General features: G+C 40.0%; 1 protein-coding gene and 1 long non-coding RNA gene across 3 annotated transcripts in view; one reads left to right on the top strand and one right to left on the bottom strand.

The window, feature by feature from the left end:
- Window positions 1–10,755, top strand: part of grapa (GRB2 related adaptor protein a) — a 60,890-nt gene extending 50,135 nt beyond the window's left edge. The window contains exon 5 of one of the 2 annotated variants that reach the window (XM_041777886.1): window positions 10,160–10,755. In XM_041777886.1, coding sequence (XP_041633820.1) covers window positions 10,160–10,345 — 186 coding nt within the window. In that variant the 3' untranslated portion in view covers window positions 10,346–10,755. The remainder of the gene's footprint in view (window positions 1–10,159) is intronic. The other variant, XM_041777887.1, reaches the window with a different exon arrangement.
- Window positions 1–20,612, bottom strand: part of LOC121503464 — a 31,809-nt gene that overhangs the window by 10,988 nt on the left and 209 nt on the right. Inside the window, exons 2-4 of the long non-coding RNA XR_005991371.1 lie at window positions 20,417–20,514; window positions 15,290–15,323; window positions 10,749–10,965 (exon numbers count right to left, since the gene is read on the bottom strand). This is a non-coding gene — a long non-coding RNA (uncharacterized LOC121503464). The remainder of the gene's footprint in view (window positions 1–10,748; window positions 10,966–15,289; window positions 15,324–20,416; window positions 20,515–20,612) is intronic.

Below are 20,612 nucleotides of genomic sequence, written 5' to 3'. Positions count from 1 at the left end.
AAAAAGTCTTTATAGTAGAGTCATTAATGTGTGTGACATTTGAGTTCTAATTTCTGTTTAATCTTTTCTTTCGTCTTTATAGTCCCATAACTATTTTATAATTCAAGTACTATTACTGCAGCACACATTTTCTAAAAGCGCAGGTTGTCCTGAAAAAAGGCGGTCTAGAGCTGACCACAGGGTTGATGTTTTACAAGTTCTTCAGACAGTAAGGTCAGGTGATACAAAATGTGAATAAAAAATGGGTTAATTTCAAAATGGGCCTTCAATTTTCCAAAAAGAACAGATTTAGATCCGCTAAATAGTATGTTTTGTCCATATAAGAATTTGGGGTTTTGCTATTTTGAAAATCATCCCATCCTTTCTGTTTTGTTTTACTCTGCATCCAAACATTTTTGGGATTGAAGAAGTGGCTTTTTTGCTGTTTGTTACATGTAATCTTATGTCTAAGGTAAAAATGTTAGTCTGTCATAGTCTTTAGGTCCCATAGATACAGGTGCATCTCAAAAAAACAGAATGTCAAGTAAAATCTGAGGACAAAAATAAACTTTTTCACAACATTTTCGTTTTTTAAAATACCGCTGTTTTCTCCACAACATGGTCGACAGCGAGGAAGTCATGCATGCCAAAGGTGCTGTGTTTACCTACATGACTATCTAGCCTTAAAATAACATTTGTCATGACACATCAGATCACTGTGGCTTAGTCATATCTTAATGTCTGCAGCCTATTTAATCTGCAGGTGTTTTAATGATAATTTCAATTGGTTGAATTATAAAGATTCTATTGTCTCTTTTCACCAAACAAACAGATGACGCTTCAGGAACGTGCAAGCATCTCAAATATTTAGCAAGCACAATGTCTGCCAAAACTGGAAACCTGCTCGTCATGTTTAAGCAGCTGTTTTTAACTGTTACACAACTCAAAATGGACAACTTGTGCTACTCATTATAGCTCATAAAAACATTTAAGCCGTATCAGTTTTCTTAAACATCACTTTTTCCATGATTTAAAGATTTATGTTTGTCAAAACAGATCTAAAAAATGGATCAAATGGAAAATCTAGGGCGCTTTTCTCTCCTAAATGTTCTTCAGTGTTACTATTACTCAGGCAGCAGAATAAAGAGCATAAAGAGGAGGTTATAAAAAACTCCACCATGCCTCAAATGCATGGGATGCTAAATTTAGCCTGATTTCAACTGTCATTTTAAATGAATTCACAGACAGCTGGTCTCATATCCGCAGGGCTTCAAGAAAGCTTATATGCCAGTGATTGTGTCTCACTGAACACCGCCTGTACATAATCTACAGTAAAACATGGTTCCTTCTTTATCAGGGTTCCACTTCTCAGCAATGTACATCGTTTATAGACTTTAAGCAACATTCAGATATTAAAGTGTACCATCAAGTATAGATGGTTGAATCTGCAACCAATGCATCAAGGGCTGTAGCCCCTGTGCAATATACTAGCGCCCGCTCTAGCAGCTGAGCGTCAGTGCCAATAAAAACAGCCACCTTCTTGGATGTTTTAACCTTTGATCGATTTTATAAGTCAGTCACAGTCAATGCAATGTGGCATTTTTGATTACAAAAAAAAACCTGAAAAACTCTTTGATGCAATTGAAAACAGATTTCTACAAAGTAATGTAAATTAGATGAAAATATGTTATGTAAAATAAGTGACTGAATAAATACTCACAACCTTCAAGTCAGTATTTAGTAGATGCACCTTTGGCTGCAATCACAGCACTGAGTCTGTCTGAATAGGTCTCAGTTAGGCTCGCATTTTTGGACACTGCAATCTTACTCAATTCTTCTTTGCAAAACTGCTCAAGCTCTGTCAGGTGGCACAGGGATCGGGCGTGAACATCCCCTTTCAAGTCCAGCCACTAACTCCCTGTTTGATTGAGGTCTGAGCTTTGACTCGGCCACTCCAGAACATTCACCTTGTTGAATTTAAACTATTGCTGTGTAGCTTTCACTCTCTTGCTAGAAAACAACTCTTCACCCAAGCTGTAGTTCTCTTGCAGACTGAATAAGATTGATCACCAGAATTTTTCATCTTACCCTCTAATTTTACTAGCCTTCCAGGGCCAGGCACCAAGAAGCATCCCTACAGCATGATGCTGCCACCACAGTGCTCCACAATGGTGTGTTTGTGGTGCTGTGCAGTGTCTGGTGTCTGCCAGTAGTGTGTTGTTTTAACTGAACTCCAGGGGATGTTCAGTGCCTTGGATTTTTTTTGTATCCATCCCCTGATTTAAACTTTTTAATAACCTTTGCTCGAAGTTGCTTGGAATGTTCCTTTGTCTTCACAGTGTAATGGTAGCCAGGAATACTGATTAACCAGTGACTGGACCTTCTAGACTACCAGCCCTAATTGGCTGGACCTGTGTTGAATTAGGCCACTAACTTTAAAGGGGGTGAATATTTATGCAGTCACTTATTGACCTTACATATTTTTGTTTAATTCACATCAGCTAACCCTTGAAAAAACAGGGTTATCATGTCTCGTTATGTCTTGTGACATTTACCAAAACTTAGACTACTACCACAATATTTTTCCTCAATACAGCCTCATTAAAATCTTGAGGCTCCCCTTATTTGGCCAAGGCTCCAGTACTAAACTTGTGAGATACATGAGTGTGCTTGCTCAGCTTTGCACTCTGCCCTAACTAGTTCTTCCAATGCTCCCTTTAGGCTTGTAATGACTGCATGAAAACAGTTTTATAGAGAAACGAACACATCCCCCTAAGCTGATTGCATACTGTTCCGCTATTTGTCGATCTCTCCCTCACTGGTTCAGACTCCCAACACCGTCATAGTTTTGTTTTTGGGTCAGTTTCACAGACTTAAAATCTTTCGAGGACTGGCAAAATCTGATTTGTTCATCTTGTTGCTGTGCTTTGTGTGTTATCCCTCCCATATCGTGCAGTAAGTCAATCTAAACTAATTCCACAGCAGCTCATTACATGGCCTCAGATCACTTCTTATCACACCATGGCAGGATGGGAAATAATTCTGTCACTTTTTTTTGTATTTCTCTCCTTAATAAATCCCTAAGGTCTTCTTGTCTTATAGCTTTCTCATCAAACACAAAGCCTGTTTGTGCAGAACTTTGACCTCTTTTCTGACATCCTGTCATTTTTTTAGTCCAAACAGAGGCGGTGTCAGAGGCACTTTGTGCCTTGAAATGCCCCGTGTCTGTGTGTGTGCTGAGACAAATCTAGTGCAAAGCTGTAGTCTATTGATGTTACACAGTAATTTGTTCTCCTGTCAGTGCTCGCTCTGGATCGGAGCAGGCGCTGAAGAGGGCGATGATCACAAGGCAGTGGAGTGCAGTGGATGCAGGCGGGCATATTTCTCATCCGAGCCGTTGCTCCTTACAAGCTGGCATGGAAAAATGAACAGCAATTCTCTTTGCTGTCACACACCACTGCGTTTCCACCTCCCCCTGTTGTACAAAAGTGAATAAAATACCACCCATGATGGGGGCTGACATATTGCACTGGTGACGATTACAGTCAGAGTCAATAGAGCCGCATTTTGATATCCTGCCCTTTCAGCTTATCAAAACAATACCAGATAAAACAGCAAAGATGCTGACAAGATTCTTGTGACAGTCTGAAGCAAAAACTCAACATTACAAAACATTTTAGACTCTTGCAGCCTTCTTTAAGCTTTCCCTCTCTTACTCTTCTAATTCAGTGTACAGCGACACAGGAGCCGCCTCTGTCAACAAAGCTGTCAATCAAAACTGCTTGGACATAAATCAGCATGATAAGAAGTAACTTTAAAGACAGACACCATGTTTGTCAGAAAGTTATTTGGCATGTATTTCAGTTTTAAAGTCTGACCCTGGTCCCATCTGATAGTGGTGTCTATCATTAAGTCTAAAGTTGTGTCTCAGTGCAGAGGTAGCATTCTTCAAAAACCATTGTCACTGTGCACTACTCACTGCATGTAGCAACCACAGTGACACTAGCTAACATAACCAACATAACACTGGCTTTAGGCCAAAACCTCTTATCTCCAAACCCACCACATTTCAGGGAATGAAAAGAGATGTTGTATTTTCAATTAATTTAACACTGAGTGGTCAGTTGGCCTTTTTTTGACACTTTTTGTTGTTTTAAAATGGGTCAAAACCTACCCCGTACCTAACCTGACACGCCAGATAGATGTGTTTCACACATCCATCTGGTAAACCTCCCATAGACTGTGTTTGGAAAGGGATGAAAAAAAAACTCAGAGGGTGATTGGATGAACGTTCTTTCTGTCACATCTTTACGGGCCAATCAGAGCAACAAAACACATGATGTAGGCGTGCCCCAAGGTGTGCCCCTACCAAGAAGTAACCTCCATAGAGAACTGCATAAAGCAAACCATGGTAACTGTAGACATGTCAGTACACGACTTTTGTCGTCTTTGAAAAGAAAAAAAAACTCAATGCTCTTCTTTGTTCTTTTAACAAAGAAATGTCAAGTTCTGATAAACTGACGCCATAGCAGCATCTATGCTAATCTCTTCTGCCATATCTTCACTGGCCTTTAGTCGCTTTTTGCTTATGTCACGACCTTGCTGCACCCAAAACTACTGCTCCTCGATGCTGATTGGTTCTGTTGCTTTCTAACCGGGCCCAAACACTTCAGATGGGAGCTTTGCAAGATGGATTCGCCAGTGAGAAACACGGAAACGGGCATATCCATCTGCTTTACAAGGTTACCCAATACCAATGATGTAAGAAAAAAAATTAAAATCACGAAAAATGGAGATACAAGGTCTTGGTCTGACACCAGCTATAACCAAACTCAACATACAATTTGAAAGATTTAGGAGTAGATCCACTACGTTTCTTTGCAATGTGTGCATAGCGCTGACTTTGGCGTAAGATTTGCTCCAGCTAATAGTAGCTCTTTTGCAAAGAATCCACTAAAGAATTTGCCCTTAATATATGCAGGCACTAAAATGGCAAGAAAATTTGCCACCTCAGCGCACTTAGCACATCTTTTGCCACAGACCAAGTGGCACATTAGTGGCTGTGTGCATAGATCACCAACACCACAACAGAGTGATATTTAGAAGTAGTCAACTAAGGTTATTTGCGCTTTCCTTATATTGTGACTTCAGCGTGAGATTTGCGCCTGCTAAGACATCCTAGTTTGCAAAGAATCCACTAAAGAATTTGCAGGCCTTAAAAGGCCTAGAAAATTGCCACCCCAGCACAGTGTTTTTTTGTTTGTTTGTTTTTTTGCCACAGACTAGGAGGCACATCAGTAAAATAAAAATAAAAATACAATTTTTCCACTTGTTCATGCAGAGACATGCAGAGAAATAAACCTGTCAGCACATTAGATGACTAAGTTTGACTCAGAGACTGCAAACAAAGAAAAATTCATTAACTTGGACTTTCAGGATTTTTTTAGAGTGAGAATTAAAAGCAGGTTACATGCAGCAGACGACAAACTTCACACCAAACTTTCCACGTACCTGGTCTATAACTGTAATAAACAGAGCAGTGAGGAGACACTTATTTGATAGTCTTGCACAGTTTAGCACTACTGCCACCAAGAATATGGGGATAAAGTTGTGGAAAGGCTGTGTCAGGTTATGCTCAGATATAACCAAAGCACAGAGTGATGATGTTCAGCACAGCAATATGAAGTTAACCTGCAAAGAAGATGGCCGACGGCAGAAGGCCAGTATACAGTGGCACTGTAACGTTTACCAACTGCTTTGGTGGCCTGTCTTTAGAAAATAGTGGGTGGTTTTTTTACTGTTTTTTGGATGTTTTCATGACTTTAAACTAGTCAACTAAGCACGGTTATGATATACATGTAATCAGATGTTAACTAATTCATTTAGGAATAGAGATGCAACTAACAACTATTTCTATAGTCAACTAGTAGCTGACCACTGAAACAATTAGTCGACTACTCGGGTGCATGCTGTGGGATCCCTTGATGGGTTTGAGTAAACAGCATTTTGCAAACACAATAGCAACACGCCGCATGATGAGAAGATGTGTGGATGCAACAAACAAATCATCGACAATAAAAGTTGTCAGTGACAGAAGTCATCATCGATTATTGTCGACAACTGCAATGTACTGTTGCATCCCTACTTAGGAACATCCCTAGTCTTTTGGCCCCCAAACATGGCATCTTTTGTTATCCTTTTGCCTTTTTTTGTCTTTGAAACAACAACAAGAAAATAAAGGAAACCCTCTCTCAAATGGGAGCTGGCTCCTGTCTTCCGCATCATAGAGCCAGATCTTAGAACCGTCTCGCCCATGATCGCAACATCACAACTCCCTCATAACCATCTTGAATTGAGTTGCCATGCATATGTAGCCTGTACACCACAAGATCTTTTTGCTAGACCATGTCCTTTGAATGCATTTTTATGACAAGTTAAAGGTGAAAAGCTGTTTAAGAGGCACTGCTAGCTTCTTAGCTCATGGCTAATTTGAACCCATTCCTTCTTACTGCCAGTGGCTTTCCCGCCAAGAGGTCCTACGTTGCACAGTCAAACACATATGCACAAAAAAGTCAGAATTACACAAGAAACCTCAAAGAATCCTGAGCAATCAGAAGCCTGTATGTACATGCAGGTGCACACCCAAATATACCAGAAAGACTTATAAAACAAAAGGTCTAGACTAGATTAGTGGAACAATAAAGGGTAATACAATGGCATTTACCAGATTAAGATTGATAAATTGTGTCTGTGTGGCTTGATCCTCATCCTGGTCAGTATTTGGCGTTTTTGGATACTATAATTTAAAGCTCGGCTTATGGCATTGAAACCCAGAATTGCAACATCTTCACTTACAGTCTTTCACCTCAATCCAAGTTCATATCACATCCACTTTTCTCTGCTGGAAGAACAACTGACAGCTGAAAGGTTAGTTAAGTTCAAGCCATTTTTCTTAAAAAGAGCTGCTTTTATTCTCCTTCTCCTAAACTGCCTTCACTTTCCCAAGTCAACAGACATCAGAGGGGGCTGGCTATCAGGAGGAAAGAAAAATGCTACTTTTTGTACTCAAAGAGTCAGACAGAGAAAGTGCAGCATCTGACACTTGAATTGAAAGCACCTTGACAAGAATTGCTGTCAACATCACGATTTAGCAGAGTGTTGTTTTAGCGGGATTGTAGGGATGTTCACTCTTATCTCGCACATTATTCTGGACTCAAAACGCCTCTCTGCTTTTGTCCTCCTGTCTTTCTCTGTGTCATGCTTTTTCTCTCCTTTGGCGAGCACAATACCAGTGAAAAAGCTGCTCTACTTTGATAGGTGTGGACAAATAATGAACAAAGCCTATGCAAACTTGATCAAAAAATACACATGGAGTCTTTTCTAAATACAAACCCTCTCAAACAATAAGCACATACTAAAAAATAGATGATAATGTACCCAATATGCAACATGAAGACACACTGAAAGTAAAGACTCATTAAAGTCATGTCTCATTTCTCAGGATGGTATAAATAAATGTAATGCAAGCAGAGCATTGACGTCACATCTAATGCTTTTTACGTCAACCGAGGGTAGAAGGCATGTCACCAGCTGTAGCCTCAAAGGTGTCATGTGAAAATGTGAACCAGCTGTCACATCTTCATCTGTCTACCTGTTAGTCTAGTCTGTCTGCTGAGTCAACCTGTTCACATCGATAACTCCGTCTGCCTGTCACAGCTTGTCCGCTGTCACTGTGGGACATGTTGAGATTCTGCTGGGCAAAAAGCTCACATGATGTCTCTGGAGCTTTGAAATGAAGCTGGCAAAGGAATGTTTTTTACTCACTTGCTGGGAAATTGCAAGAAAAGTTAAACAGCTTTCATAAAGTAGCTACAGATGAAGACCAAATTATTAGCCTTCCTATGAATATTTCATTATTTCAAGTTTTTCTCAAGTGCTGTTAAACAGAGCAAGGAATTTTTAACACAGCTTTTCCAAACATCCTAGTTTTATTTTGGATGTTTACATTATTCACACAGAAATTAAATTATTTCACAGAAACTTCTAGGGTCTAAATTATTCGCCCCCCCTGATGCTAGTAGTTTTCATCAAGTCTAAGACATGTCTTCTCAGGAACCCTAGCCCAGTCTTCTTTAATGAATCTCTCAAGCTCCTCCAGATTTCAAGGTCTTCTGGCATGGACCTTGGTCATCAGTTCACCCCACAGATTTTCAGTGGAGGGCTTTGTTGGGCCTTTGCCCAATAATATAATATATCGGTTTTATCGATTAATCCGTGTACCACGTCTACCGGGGCAAATCCTGAGTTTCGTCCCATAAGAGCTGTATGTTTTCGTCAGCTGTTTAGACCTGGTTCAGGTTTGCAGCTTTGGATCATGAACACACCACAGCTTGCTGCAATATTTGTTCAAAAGCTGTGGCAACTAAAGGAAGCAGCACGGCAAACATGTGTCAACATCCCAATCAAAGACATGCAGCCGAGTGGCGAAAGTGTGTCTCACTACGGAATTGACAAGACCACTACATCCATCAAACACACATTTAAAAAGCACTGAAATCTAGTGGTGGGCACTGGGCAGTAAACTAGTATCAATACTGTCAATTGTAAAAAATTCTGCCATAGAATGAATTTCTGCATCGCCGCCTTTACCAGTTTTTAAATGGGTGTGTTTAGCTGTAGAGCCCATGTGAGGCAAGACGCAACCACTAGGTAGCAAAGTGATGGGAAACAGCTTATTCTGAGTCCCGTCAGCAGAAAGTTTTGCTCTAACAGTAAAAGCAGCCACGAAACTGACTGAACGTCACTCACTCGTGCCGCTGCATTTAAACTGTAATACAGTAAACAGGTTAAACCTGTGTTTTACCTCTCTTAGTTTAATGTCTATTATAATAAGGACTGCGTTCACTTTTCAGAGCAAACTGTCGGTCTGTCTGGGGCTTTAACACAAGTTAGGTTGCCTCGGTTTGTTTTTAGCTCAGTGCTGCAGTGATTCCACTTGTTTGAAATATGTTTAAACTCCTGACTCATTAATAAGTCCATGTTCAGTCCTGGGAGCGAGCTGTGGCGTTAAACAAGACAGAGATGTATAGAGATGCAGCTGTAAACACGGCACTTTGCAGAAAGTCGCTGGTAACGCTGTAGAAACTTTGTTGAACAAAGATGAAAACGTTACTTCCGACAATTCCTTCACAATAAAAGCCTGTAACTGTTGATATTTATTAAGGGCTTTTATTGTGAAAGCCCCCAATAGGAAATAAGGTGTAATAAATTGTAGCTTGACTCACCTCAGCATTACAGACCTGAAACTATAGGAGCAGTAACACAATATTGAACATACAATACTCCCACTCCCATCTCAATACTCCCACTGCTGTGTTTCGCTGTGGGGATGATGTTCTTTGGGTTATACGCCTCTCCCTGCATTCTCCAAACATAAGCAATGTCTCTAAGAGCTCTAGTTTGGTTTCATCTGACCAAAGGACATGCTTCGAGGATGCATAATCAGGTTGTCCTAAGCATACTTCAGTTTGACTTGTAGGTGTCTCTTCTACAGAAGTGAAGTTTTTCTGGGTCTGCAACCTCTCAGTCCATTTCTGTGCAGGGCTCTGGTGATTGTTTTCTTTGAGACTACAATCCCCAACTTGGCTAAGCCATTCACTGGTGTCTTGGCAGTTGTTCTGGGGTCTTCAGACACATCTCTCACAAGCTTTCCAGAGTTTGAAATCTTTCTCTTCCTACTTCTGCCAGGCTTGTTCCATGCTGTCAGCACTACGTAGGTTAGCAGAAAAGGAAATGGCAAGAAAGACATTTGACCATATTGCATCCCGTTTCATCTTTGCAACAACTGTTATCTACATATTCAGCACTTTCTTTCCCAGAGTTGTGTAGAAAATTACATAAAGCTGTCATGTCCGTGCAGTAATATGAAGCTACTAACTTTACTGTTAGCTTAGCACCAGGAGAAACAGTAGCTCTTTAACTGTCCTGGGTTCTTTGTGGCAAACTTACTAGCTGCTAGCTGTAGCGACATGTTTAGTATACAACATCAAGCCTGTTTGCTGAAATTACTTTTTACTTTAGATCAAACAGATGGTACCATTTAAAGATCAGTTTGATGATGTGACAACCTTTTTATAGTAGTTGTTGTGCTCATTTCTTGTACTGTCTCCCTCTCTCACAGCGTCCTCATCATGCCCACGCTCTCTTCGACTTCAACCCCCACCACCCCTCCCAGCTACGCTTCCTGCGTGGCGATGTCATCGAACTGTTGGACTGCTCCGACTCGCTGCGCTGGAGGGGCCGATGTCACGGACACGTGGGCTACTTTCCTCCGGAGTACGTCCAGCCCGTTTACCAATGCCAGTGACCTGACGGATCCCCAGTGTTCACCAATGAGCCAACATTAACCCCACCCCCTCACGCCTATCACTTTACCCACACTTTGTTTTTTTGGAGCGGAAAAACTGAAAAAAACTACAACTGAAAGGCTTGGTTTGTTTCTGGCTCCTCCTATTTTCCTGTGATGTCACCTCTCAATTACAAACCCTGCCGACTCAGCTGCTTCAGGCTAACCAAACGCTTCAACCTCATCCTACTGCTCCACTTCTCCAGATTTAAAAAAAAAAAAAAAATCACAAATGGACCTAGACACTGTGGAGAACTCACACACAAGCACAGCTAAACCTCCATTCACAATACGCCCTGGGAATGATCATTTTTAACAGCTTTTCAACTTTGGTTTAAACTAAATAGAAGCAGAACAAACCTACCTGATGGGAAAAACTCTGGGAGGTCGTGGAGGGCAGGAAGATTTCCCCCGCTGTAGTTGAGTGAAGGAATTCAGGGTATTCCTGCCATTCCAATGTGGAGATATGATGGAGAGTCTTTATGTTGTAAGCCAAACACTTTGTGGAAACTGACACGGTAGACTCATCTCTGGCTGGGCTGGAGTTTGGAAATGTTGCAGAACAGTTTGTGGATCTTAACCTGCAAAATGTATTCATGTTTATGTTTTTTGTCTGTTTATTGGGAAGGGGATGCATGCGAGTTTGTAGTGTTGGTTGGTGTGAGTGTGACTGTACAGTCCTATAATGTGTGGATCAGTCAAGGTTTTATGAGCACCGCCCGGCCCAATAAAATGCTTTTTTTAAAATAATACACAGCTTAAAATACAGTATAATACCCTCAACTCAATATAGTATGGGCCATTTGTTTGTTTCAGTGTATTTATTCTTAATTATGGGTAATCTTTTACTATGTATAATCAAAGAAAGACTTAGTATTGAAAAAAGGTTTTGATTCTGTTGTAACAGATTGTTTCAGAAAACATTTTATGTGATTACCAGTAAGAACTTTAACCGGTCTTCCTTAACCTGTAATGACAAATCATTTAAATAAAGTCATACATTTACCTCTTTCAGCTATGACACAGCACACTGGTTTTTAAAGGGGATATATAATACAAAAATCACTTTTCAGGCTTTTGTAACAAATCATGTCACCCTGGTCTGTCCAGAATAGTACCAGAAAAATCCATTCCCGCTGAAACAAGCCATTCTCAGATTTTCCCGTTGACGTCATGTGGGGAGTTAGCACCGCCCCCAGTTGCAGTTGTCCCTTCCCACTTGGAAGAAAGTTCCACCCTCCTCTCCTGATCTTCCTCTCAGCTGCCATCTGAGAGGAGGATCAGGAGAGCGACAACCATTATGCCACATACATTTCCTGAGAGGGGCGTGGCCAAGGGCGGAGTCAGACAACTCAGAGACAGACACAGAAACAGCGAGCTCTGAGGGATTTAAAGACATACAAAAATCCTATAGTGGAGTGTTTTTTTCAGCAACAAACTTCACAGGCATGTTTTGGGGACCTCTGAGACCAATCTAAACTTGTCTTAAAAGGGTAAAATATGTCCCCTTTAAGGAAATTCTGATAATGGTTATACAAGGTCATTTTTTTAATGTTTCGAGAAGAATCCAGGGTGCACAATCTATGACTAAAACTTTGTTAAAGTGAACTGTGAAACACATGAAGGCTTACAAAAGGGACAAAGACGAGTCATCAAGACACAAGGTGGAATTCCAATAATATTGTAATTACCGATGACAGCGATGATAATTAAGGTACAGCAGGTTGTAACCTGTTGCCTGCACAATGTAGGCGTAAGAAAGCAAACTCAGCAAAAGCCAAACATTGATGTCACCTAACTGACAATGGCAGGTTTAACGAGCATTGTATTCTTTATGCACCTGAGCTTTGCTGTCCTGTCATTAACTGTTAATTTCAAATTATCCCATAATACATAAGCTGGAACCATGGGAAGCTTTGCTAGTGAAATAAACAGGAGAGCTACTTAGTATTTTTTTTAGCAATAACTTTAGAAAGCAGGCAAACTATGATTAGTTAGCAAACAATCTCAAAAGCCATTGGCAATCATGTAATAGATTTTTTTTCTCTGGAAACTGAGATACATTTTTCTTCTAGGTCCAGTAGAGCCAAAGACTGTGGGTCAAAACAACTATGGCAGATTACAGGGATGTGTTCGTGCTGCAGAAGCTACTGAGTTTATTATGACTTTTACAGCAAAATCTGAGGCTTTTTGGCACCACCGAGAACAACATACACCAGATGTTCTTAGATCCACCGCAGGGAACAACCAGAAGGGCAACCTCTTTTCTCTTACGAAGATGCTTATGGAAAACCGATGATTACGCCATTTCCGTGGCAGCGTTACAGTGCCACTTACAGGTTTCAAGGTTATCAGTGGTTCCGTGCTTACACCGACATTTCCTAAAACCATCCCGTGTTTACGGAAAACTTTTTCGAAACAAAACAGAAATTTATCATTTCCATCTCCGTGTGGACAAGCTACTGCTACCAGACAGCCATTATTGTATATGGTTGCCTAAGTAAGCCTGTTTTAGGTGGGATGGTAACCTTAAATGTTTAAAAAAAAAAAAAATTCTTCAGTGAGTACTACTAAAAAAAAATTAAGGTAATCAGTTACCTATAATATTTTGAGTTCTAAACTTATCAGGGTTTACAGTGCACTCCAATTTATTGATTTAGAAATATGGCACACTCAAAGTAGATGATTCTGCTTAAGTACTGCAAACTGAAATTAACATCTGAATCTCAGTTTGAACACTGAAGATAATTAATTTGAAATAACTAGTTTAGCACACTTAAAACTAGGGATGCACTCTACTATCAGCCTGATATCGACATTAGCAGTTATTAGCATAAAAAGGCAAATATTGGTGAGCAGACATCAAAATTTCTGCCAATATTTACAACCAATATTTTGGCTGTGAATATCAGCATATACTGATTGTAGCTTTTGGCCATATTAATATTAGAGGTATTTTAGACCCATGTCAGTTGAGGTCTTTTTCTTTATCCACCCATATTCTTTAAACTTTAAAGTGTGTTTTAAGGATTAAAGTTTATTTGTTCAACCTCAAACCTGTAGTGTGTTTAAAGGACTGAAGTTTTAGGTCTGAAAACAGATTTAGATAACGGCTAAAATGAATCTGTAAATATTGGCATATCAGATATCAGCAAAAAACCAATATAATACTTTGAATAATACAGTTTGCATCAGTATTTAAAACTCAGAAATATTAAGTTGGTTGGTTAATTACAGTGCCTCTAAAATGAAAAGGTTATTCCAACTGACAGCTGGAATAGGCTCCAGCCCCCCACGACCCCCAGCAGGATAAGCGGGATAGAAATGGATGGATAGATGGATAGATGGAAGTTATTCAAACTCACAAAAGTCAAGTTTAATTTGTTATTTTTTAGGCCTGTCGTCATGATTTGTGTAATACAGCTACAGAATCTCTGGAGCCAAATTTAGACCCCCTCTAAACAGATTTCATTGGCAATTTGGCTCAACACCTGGTTACTTCAGGACTCCTCGAGGTGACACTTACATTAAGGTGATGAGGACAGATGTAAATCGGCCCAAGAGAAAGTTGACGGTGAGATAAAAGAGTAAGATGGTGGGATAATATGAGACTTTATAGTATTCAGTTAATCAGATATTGTGGCGTACTTTTTAGGATGATAATGATTACAAAGTTAGAAAATGTACACTTGATACTATTTTCAATTGGGGTCACTTTTCACATATCACACATGGTATAGTGTGTTATTGTGAGTTCTCCTGTAATCTCCATCTCTAAACTTCACATTCACATAACTTAAAATGCTTAATAACTTGATTAATAGTGTTTCATTAGCTTTTTACTTGACAAGGAATGTACAATCAGTCATTTGGGTCATCCATCGCTGAAGTAATTTATAAGCCTTATGAGCTTCAGTCCTCTCGCACAAAAATATTATTTGCAGACTTGTTAAAATATTATTACGGTAATTAGTGTGTGATTTTAACTGTCTGCCGTGGTCATGTTGTTCCTTTTGTCAAGAAGTATGTAACCCGAGTGTGTTAGTGTGTGTGCAGCCTTTTACCTGAGGTGGCAGACACTCAGACAAACAGTATAAGCCTTTATAGATGACAGTTGGCAGGTGCTATGAGAGGAATGCAGCTCTGCTTCTCTCACCGGGATGCGATGTCTGTTATGAAGCTCACTTACAATCTTTAATTCTCCTGGACTGAACCACGTTTGTTCTCATTTCTTTCTTTCTATTGTCTCCTCTTATTTCTCTTAACAAACCACTTTCTTTCATGCCTCCTGACAGCCACCTCTGCCCCGCCAATGACAGTTAGTCAATAAACCTCCAAAACATCCAGTACGGGAAGAAGAAGAAAGGAGTTAAAGGTGGTCCAGAAATAGTAACTCTGTTGTCTACCACTGTGCTGTTTTAAAACTGCTGAGTCACTTTGAAGTGTGGCTCTGTAAATAAAGATGGTGTAAATATACAGACTTATCCATTTAATATGACATATTTGTATTGTATTCAAGGAGTGAGACACATAAGAATACTAAACAGCACCGACTCCTGTTATAAGAGGTAGAAGATAAGATACGGACAAGCAAAAGACAGGAAGTGCAGATGTAAGACAGCAGCAAAGTCAGACAGAACTTCAAGGACTAAACTGAACCCACAGGGAAATTATAGCATTCAGTTTCCTATCTATAGGAGTGAGGAAAGTGTAAATATGCAATACACTAATATCTGCTCTAGAGATGTTCCTAGAGACTACTTTTCCTGTTGGTTTAGTGGAGATTTGAACACAGACTGGCTTCATGTAGGACAACATTTTCATGGTTTTGCCATCAATTTGTGCTGGATAAATTAAATTATGCAAACAGCTTTAAAATAAAGTGCAGAAAAAAATACAACTCACCATAATGCAGAAACAGTGGGCGTGTGAGAATCACCTGTCAAAACAAAAACACGTATTTTTAAGTAGGGCTCCTATTGCCTTAAATACAGCTTTCTTTTTAAAGCAGTCATAGGCTCTCTCATCTTTGAGCCTTTTCCCCTTTGCTAATAAGCCTTCCAGTGATTTTTGTTTTTTACTCATTTTGGCTATTTCATGGACTTAATTTGTGGGTGTCATGTGACTGTGAGAATCTTAACATTTGTCATGAGGTCAAAAGTCACAGACGGATGACATAATGGAAGAGAATGCTGCCATTTTTAAAAATTAAGCATCTTTCTGAGGTGATGTTCCACAAGGAAGAGAATGCTGCCTGGACACTCGGGTAAAGAGAGGGGCGGAGCTGTCACCACCTGGTGGTGGGTTGGCTCCACTGGTGGGTCGGTGCCAATCAGACTTGGCAGGCCCAAACGCATGGTGAGGGTCTGCTAGGAACATCTGGTGGATTCCCCCCTGTCAGAAGGCGCTCCAACTCTCACCTCCAACAGCTCTAGCTCCCTCAGTAGACTATAAAGTCCGTGTTCGCACTGTCTCCAGAATTTTCTCCACAGTCTTTTCTTTTTTTTTTAGTTGGGGACTTTTCTGTTAAAAATAGTCCCAAGAACACCATCATTCCCTCTTCTTGTATGTCCTCTTCCATGTTGCATGTTGTGTTTTCCAGTTGTTGCTATGTGTCTTCTTCGTTTTTGTTAGATCACGTGTGATCATTCGAGATTTCTGGCTTGGAGGACGAGATTCTAGATTGGTGGTGGAACAGAATTATGATTATCGGAGCACACAGAACGATCAAAACTGTTAAATGCCTGATTTATTATCTTCATGTGTGGGGTCTCTAACAGATAAAAAGTCTCATAAGATTTAGAAAATCCTTGTGTGTACCCCGCTTTAGTCTTAGTCTAGTTTTTGACATGGAAAAAAAAAGGGCTGTCAACGAACATTTTTAGTCAGTTTTAGTCAACAAAATGAACACTGCCTAAAATTACCCTGCATTTACAGAAAACTTTTTCAAAACGAAACAGAAATATAACTTTGGCTCCATGTGGACAAGGCCTCAGAGGCTGAGTGCTATACCATGACAACTACTGGGCATCTACTCTGAAAGTTGGCCATTACACCTTTTCATAAAATGTCAAAGATTTATTATAGCTGGCAGTTCTTGTGCCTAGTCCAAACCAAGCTAATGTGACATATTTACTGTAGTTTATGGTCATACAGTTAATTAAGTAAATTACATGCATTGTTGAGGATATAGTATGTGCATTAAGATAGAATAGAGAATAAAAATGTGACAATTAAAAATGGAGAAGAAGCAGAGCATTCATGCCAGAGGGAAGGGTAGGGTGAGGAAGCAACTGTTTGAACAAGTGTCAGTGAAAGACCAAGTCGCTGGGGAAGGTGTTTGAGCTGTGACATCAATGATTTTCATCGCATTAAAAACAAACACAACACAGCTGAACCAGTTTGGCTGTGTGACTGTCTGCCTCTGGCTGTTCAGGCCCTCAAAGTGAAAAGAGAAATAAAAGTAATAAGTCTGCATATGCCTCGTAAAACAGCAGATCATAAGATAATTATTCACATTCTGCCGGTAAGCAAGGCAGTAAATCAGAAGACGAAACAGACAGTGAGCAAATGTGCCAGCTAGTGATTCACCCAGTGATTCACTAAATGTGTGATCAGCGACGACACACAGAGAGACCGGTTGGTGCCAGGACCCCCGCCGTGCCAGTGCAGTGACCCATAGAAATGAGGCAGCTTCATTTTTGATGCAGTGCAGTTGTCAATCCGAGCACACTCCTCTTAGCTTTGCAGGAAAACTTTCAAGTCCACACCTTTTATGGTAAATTCTAGCGCTGAGTTTTGAATCCGAGGCAGAGTCGGACTCAGATTAAAGGGGTGGCCGGCCTGTATAGAGGGGTACCAGCACACGCAAAGTCATGATGCATTCATAGTGAAACAGCTCCCTGGTTTTAAAATAAAAATGGTTTCTTTAGAGCTGATGAGATGAGGCGGCATCAGCAGGGGGTAAGGACAAAAATCTGCACTGCTTTGAAATATCTGATATCTCTTAAGCGGTAAAACTAGAAAAGCAAAGGCCTGCCTTTTTCTACTTTGGCTTAGTTGGAACATTACCGGATTCTTTCTTTTGGTTAAAGGCTTCTTGGTCATGCACTTCTGTTACCAAAATAATCCTTCCACTTTTCTAGTGGCCGGTTAGTCTGTCATAAGTTTTATGTTCCTGGTGATTGATTCTTTAAAGGCCTTGCCCAGAAATTAAAGGTCTAACTGCTACTGCTACAAAGGGTATTGTTATCTTTTTGCAATTTCGAGGCACAGCTGTGCCAACTAATATTTCAACCTTTATGGCAGTTTATATGGCTCTCTTGATGTTTCCTGCTTTATTAGAGCACTATCACAGACGGTGCACTAAGTTTCCTAGTAGGGACACCTGGAGGGCACTGTGTTGTATTTATTCCATTTTTAAGGTACCCCTTTGAGGTTTGTGTTTAATTTTCTCTACTTGGAGAACTCTTATAGACACAGCTTTAAGATTTTATCATGAAGGCAAACCAAAGAAGCCACTGCACAACACTTACTGTGTTATTCAAGGTCTGTTTTCTCCTATTCTCCTCCAGAATAAGACTGGAGATATACTTGTTGTTTCACCTTGGGTTTAAGTATGCGCCCAGCTGCTTCGTGAACTTTCTTTTAAGTACTAGAGGACATCGCTGCAGGGTACACCATGGAGCTCAGGCCATACACGACTACCTGATGACAAGGATGTGAATGGTACACAAGCTTTCTGAACCACCTCCTTGCTGACGTCGCAGCCTTGTTGGGACATGGTGGCCATCCACCAACCATCCACTACTCCATCCATCTGGACCATCCGGGGTTGCACGGCACTCATCAGTAAACAAGACTGTTTGAAAATGAGTCTTCATGCATTTCAGGACCCACTGCAACCATTTCTGCTTTGAGCATTGGTGAGGGGCGGCCGAATAGTAGGTTTCTACACGACTGCAAGCCTCTGGAGGCTCCACCTTGAGGTTTGTGGGACTCCAGAGGCACCAGCAGCTTCAAATACCCTCAAATCCATGTTCGGGCTTTTCTTTTTTAAGAAACATCTGGTAGAATTTACAGTTTTAGTAATAATAAAAAATCCTATGTGTTTGCCAAAATATGTGTGTTTTTTTAAACCTTAAAATATGACTTAGGAAATTACGCCATGAGGCCAAAGAAATGTTAAACTTTGACATTAGTTGGTTATTCTTATTTCATCAGTGCCATGATTTACCACAAGGACCCTCCACTTTACTTGTGATTTCCCCTTTTCTCAGCCAAACAAATCATCATCTGTTAATCATTATTCATGCAACACATTTAAACATTTAATATATTCTTATTTTCTCCTGATGTTTTGCAGAAGATCCAATGATATAACTACATCACACGTAAGTGCAAGAATTACACTGGGCTGTTTCATGTGACTGTAATCTACTGATAATTCAATGATACTAAAGAATAGTAAAGCATTTCTATTAAATTATATTAGAAACCTCAAGGCTATGGGTTTATTTTAAATGCTGTCCCAGTAAAGACATGTTTGCTTGCCTTTCATTTTGAAGCATCTAACTGATGAGATGTTAAAGTTTCCGCTCTTGCCTGGTTTGATAAGATAGGATATCAGCCTAATACTTCAGAGAATAAAGGTCAGTTGTAACAGAGTAGGTAAAAAATGGCTACCCATAAGTACAGATAAAGGGGAGAGCTTTCTGGGGCCCAGCAAAGATGTGATGATCATATTTTATTTTTGACCTGAAAAATAACCACTCTTATCAGAGCAAAAATACATTTTATGTATTATTTTATTTTATTTATGTTGTAGTACAATTTAGCCTTTTTCAAGATGTAAACCCCTTTTCTCAAAGGTAATGATCACAACATGGATGGGCATTTTAAATTGAACCACCTGGAAAGTAATGTCAAATGCCAGAATGCCAGAAAAATATAGAAGAAACTGTGAAACCTTTAGTGAAAAAATGATTCAATAGTTGCAGAGTGATGAAAAATAGGTGGCAATTGGCAAAAGCTGATGAAGTGATGAAAATATATTAAAGTGGAAAGACGGGTGGAAATGAGTTACTAATGGTAACGAGGGGTTAAAAGGGGCAGAAAAGTGGTGAAAAGTGGCAAACATGGACTCAAAGTGGCAAAAGTTGGTAAAATGGGCAAAAAGGTGTTAAAAGTGGCTAAACAAGTGGTGAAAATGAGTCAGGAATTGCAAAGATTGGCTAAAAGTGTTTGGCAAAAAATGAAATTGGGTTAATAGTTGCTTGTAAGTGGCAAAAAAATGGGTTTAAATGGCAAAAATATGCTTTAAATTAGGTTTAAAGTGGAACTATCTGGTGAAAATGGGTTCAAATGGGTATTACTAGGTTATAAGTGACAAGATTGGGTGGGAAAAAGTGATGAAAAGGTGTTTCAAAGAGGTACAATTACTTCAGCATCAACATAACAAAAGCTTTACTTTTCAGCAGCAAAATGAGTGTTAGCCAGGATGTTAGCACCAATGCTATTGATCCAACACACATACATTGGTAACATCAGTAAATCAATACTAGGGAAGGCCAATTCACTGGGATTTTTAGGAGCCAAGCCAATGCTGTGGGCAGGCCTGGGTGTGAATGTAGTTTTGCTAAGAAAACATGCTTCTGAATGTTATCTTAACTAAATGAAAACCATGGTTTTTTGAAGTTAATGGAGTTTAAAATCCAATTAATCCCATGCAAATCCCTCCATCTTGTTTTTGCCTTTCTTTAAAACTATTATGTGCTTAATTTTGATCTTCTATAAACACAGACTGAGGCTCTACCCTCCTTGCAGCAGACACATGACTGAACAGGTAAAACTGCAAGCTAATGATTAAGTGGAGCTGGCAAGGGGTTTAGAAAGGGGAGGGGTTATTTACACCTTAATTTCTGCTGTAAAATCCACTCCATAAGCATTCACATACACTCACAAAGGTAAGCCCTACATGTCACGTTACAGAGGTGTAGTTTCTTTATGCATGTGGGTGTGTGTTTTGCCTACCAGGGTCACACCTGTCGGGCGGTGCCAGCGGCGCGAAGGATGTCACTCACTCCCTATCTCACTCTCTCTCTCTGTCAGGTCAGGTATTTACCTTCAGTCTGTAACGTGAATGACAATGGCTGAGAGTTAGCGCGTCATGGCCGGTGACAGGAATGATATTTCAACTAACAGAAAACTGGGAATGCATAAAATTAAG

Source organism: Cheilinus undulatus, linkage group 21 (genome assembly GCF_018320785.1).
Source record: "Cheilinus undulatus linkage group 21, ASM1832078v1, whole genome shotgun sequence".
Taxonomy (NCBI): domain Eukaryota; kingdom Metazoa; phylum Chordata; class Actinopteri; order Labriformes; family Labridae; genus Cheilinus; species Cheilinus undulatus.
This window is presented reverse-complemented; position numbering and strand designations above follow the sequence as displayed.